Source organism: Quercus robur, chromosome 4, assembly GCF_932294415.1.
Source record: "Quercus robur chromosome 4, dhQueRobu3.1, whole genome shotgun sequence".
In the NCBI taxonomy this organism is placed as follows: domain Eukaryota; kingdom Viridiplantae; phylum Streptophyta; class Magnoliopsida; order Fagales; family Fagaceae; genus Quercus; species Quercus robur.
Window position 1 is genome coordinate 53792894 of NC_065537.1, and position 3470 is coordinate 53796363.

The following is a 3470-nucleotide window of genomic DNA, read 5'->3' on the forward strand; positions in this document are numbered from 1 at the left end:
CCATTTCACCATACCTCCACCACCACTCCAAACCCATCCTTAATTACAAACATATAGCCTTGGCAAGTGTGTCTAAAAATGGCTTCCAAGGCTATTGCAACCATGGCTTTTCTACTCTCTCTCAACCTTCTCTTTTTCACAATGGCCACTTCAACTAATGTCGCTTGCCCACCACCATTAAAGACTCCAAAACACACTCCACAACACTCACAACCCAACCTTCCTACTAATAAGCCAGCCACTTGCCCCAAGGACACCCTTAAGCTAGGGGTGTGTGCTAACTTGTTGAATGACTTGGTGCACCTTGTTGTGGGAACCCCACCAAAGACCCCTTGCTGCAGCCTCATCCAAGGTCTTGTTGATCTTGAGGCTGCTGTTTGTCTTTGCACTGCTATCAAGGCCAAGGTTCTAGGCATCAATCTTAATGTCCCCCTCTCTTTGAGCTTGCTATTGAATTATTGTGGAAAGAATGTACCAAAAGGCTTCCAATGTGCCTAATGGTGCTAAGCTAAATCTCTCATTTTTCTACCAAGTTTCATGTTATCTAATTATTTTCACAAAATCCTTTGTTGATGGGGTCTGGTTTGATTTGATATCAATCCCATTTTGGTTGTCAATTGGTTTGTTGGAAGGTCTTCTCAACCGGCTATTCTTTGGGAAATAATAAAATGTGTGTGTGTGTGTTTTTTTTCCTTTCTGGATGATGTAAAATATTTTCTCTTGATGAATATGGAGCTTTGATGTGAATTATTTTACTCAGAAGTGAAAGTTCTTAAACTTTTTCATTATTTATTGTATTCTACATTTATGAATTATGTCTTTAGTTTAATGGATTTTGACTAGACAGACAAGCAACATTTTCACATCAAATCCTATATAGTAAGTTGTTACTGGTTCTAATTTAACTCCACTACTGAAATTACTTTTTTACCATTTAAGATCTATTGTGAAAATGTTAGAGACATAACATTTCTCTTTGAGAATACATGTCAATTCACACGTGAGTTTTTTTTCTTTTTATTGTTTGAATGACTAGCCGCAAGAAGAGGGATTTTCAAACTACAAAAGCTATTTGTCAAGAAAATTAATGAAATGAAATTGGTCCCAGCAGGGCTATGATGCTTTGGATTGATTCTTGAGAGCATACAGCAACAAGTCTACCGGTACATTTTGAATGTGAGAATTAATGAGTTTTCTAGAGAAATATGAAAAACAATTTGCCTAATTTTGATTAGAATGACTTGCCTGGATCCAAGTACTATTTGACAATAAATTTGTCAATATGAGGTTAAATTAGATAGTGCATGACACGATTTAATTTATCTTTGGTCTTAAATAATTTAGTTGTACACATGCAAATTTAGGATTGGACATTAAATCTGATATGAAAATTTATAATTGGTTTAATTAATCTTTATTATTTTTATTTTTTTATAAATGCCTTCTCCAGATGTGATCTCATCCACTATTTTGAGGGTAAAAAATAGGCAAATCTCGACAAATTTATGCTTTTATATAATTATTTTTCAGCACCTTCGTACTCTCCATGTTTTTCTTTACCGCATAATATTGTGACAACTCAATTCGCAAAGAGGATTATACAAGGTTGATAAACCAAGTAGGGATTGTTGAGAATCCAAACTTCAAAGAGTTTAAACCACCATGATATTATCATATATGAACTCCACAACCAGGTAACATTAAGAGTTAATAAGTTATTTCTAACTTAATCAAATGTTTGAAATCCAATTTTGAATCCAATCCTCATGGTCATGCCTTTTTCTTTTGGCGAAAACACTATTTCATTCCTTACATTTTGAGGTTATAGTCAATTTTGTCTATACATTTTGATAACAGTAAATTTGGTCTCTGCTATTTTAACTTGCAGTTAATTTGGTTCTTACCATTAATTCACTAACGGAAAATGTTTACATAGCAAATGATGGGGGCACAGTTTGCACATTTGATGCTGACATGACAAATAAAATAAACAAAATAATATTTAATAAATATTTTTAAAATGCCAAGTTGGCATTTTCCCAATTAAAAATAATATATTGTTGAAAACAAATTGCTGCTAAATATTATTACTTTTCCTAATAAACATATCTGGTGGATAGTTCAACTTAATTGCAGTTCTTGTGAAAAATCGATCAACAAATTACAATTTCAAGTTCTTAACAGTCTAACAATAAAAAATTTGAAATGAAATAAAAACAAAAACCTCAACTCGACAGAGGTATATTCATTCTCTAGGAACCAAACAGAGAGAGGACACTTTTATTTAAAAGAAAAAACAATTCCTTCGTATTATCTCTTTTTAGTTTTGGTGATGGTAAAGAAACAGAGAGCTAAAAGTCAAAACGTGAGAGAAATTAACGAATCATAAAAGATCAAAATGAGTGGAAGGGATTGGGCCTCCGAAATGTAAACATGCATGCACTGTCACCATCCCTGCCTTGCGCCGCCATTGTCGTTCCTACCTTGCACTGTCACCTTTCCAACCATCAAATCCAAGTGCCAAACAGAGATCTCATTGCAGCCACCCGATGAGCAAGTTTGTTTCCTTTGTAATGGATTTTCTTTTGGTTTGTTAGGATTTGGAAAATTGGGTTTTGAGGTTGATTTTAGATCCATCGGTTTGGTGTTTTGATTTGGTTTTTTGAAGTTTCAAGGAGAAATTTGGCCACCAGATTATCTGGGTTTTGTGTAAACATATTTAGTTAGATTTGTCCCCATCAAAGCCATTGGATTGGACTCAACGTAAAGATACCAACCCGAAATGAGAGGGGTTTACATCTGGGTGTTCTTTTTCTTTTTCTTGGCTTCTATTTGGTTACTAGGAAATTTTGCTGGAGAAAATTTGTTGAATTTGTTGTATTCTAAAATTTCAATTTCTTATTGGTTTTTACTGATCAAGATGTTTCTCAGTTGTACAGAGGTGACATGTTGTGGAATATATTTGTGAATTCAAGGATTAAAAAAAAAATAAAGAAGGTGATTTTGTGTTTGGTTGCTATGAAAATTGGAAAAAATCAAAGAAAATCCGATTCCTAATTTTAATTTCCACCTTTAAAATTGTGAAATTAAAATTATTTTTATTTTAATTGGGAAAATGCCAACTTGGCATTTTAAAATATTTATTAAATATTATTTTTATTATTTTATTTGTCCTGTTAGCATCAAATGTGCTAACTATGCCCACTAACTTTCACGTAAGCATTTTTCGTTAGTGAGTTAACAATAGGACCAAATTGACTACAAGTTGAAAATAGCAGAGATCAAATTGATTGTTATCATAATGTAAGGACCAAATTGACTTTGACCTCAAAGTGTAGGAACTAAAATAGTGTTTTCGTCTTCTTCTTTTTCTCATGGTCATGCATTGGGTTGGATTGTCTTCAAGACTTCTCCTCGTATTTATAATGTTGGTCTCGGATGTGCAGGAGAGTCTTCTTTTTCCATAATGA

At 33.3% G+C, this 3470-nt stretch overlaps 1 protein-coding gene across 1 annotated transcript; it reads left to right on the plus strand.

Annotated features, from left to right (window-relative positions):
• Window positions 1–762, plus strand: LOC126722991 (14 kDa proline-rich protein DC2.15-like). Its single transcript, XM_050426160.1, has one exon. The coding sequence runs from the start codon at window positions 79–81 to the stop codon at window positions 496–498; it is 420 nt and encodes a 139-aa protein (XP_050282117.1). The 5' UTR covers window positions 1–78; the 3' UTR covers window positions 499–762.
• Window positions 763–3470: the final 2708 nt, after the last annotated feature.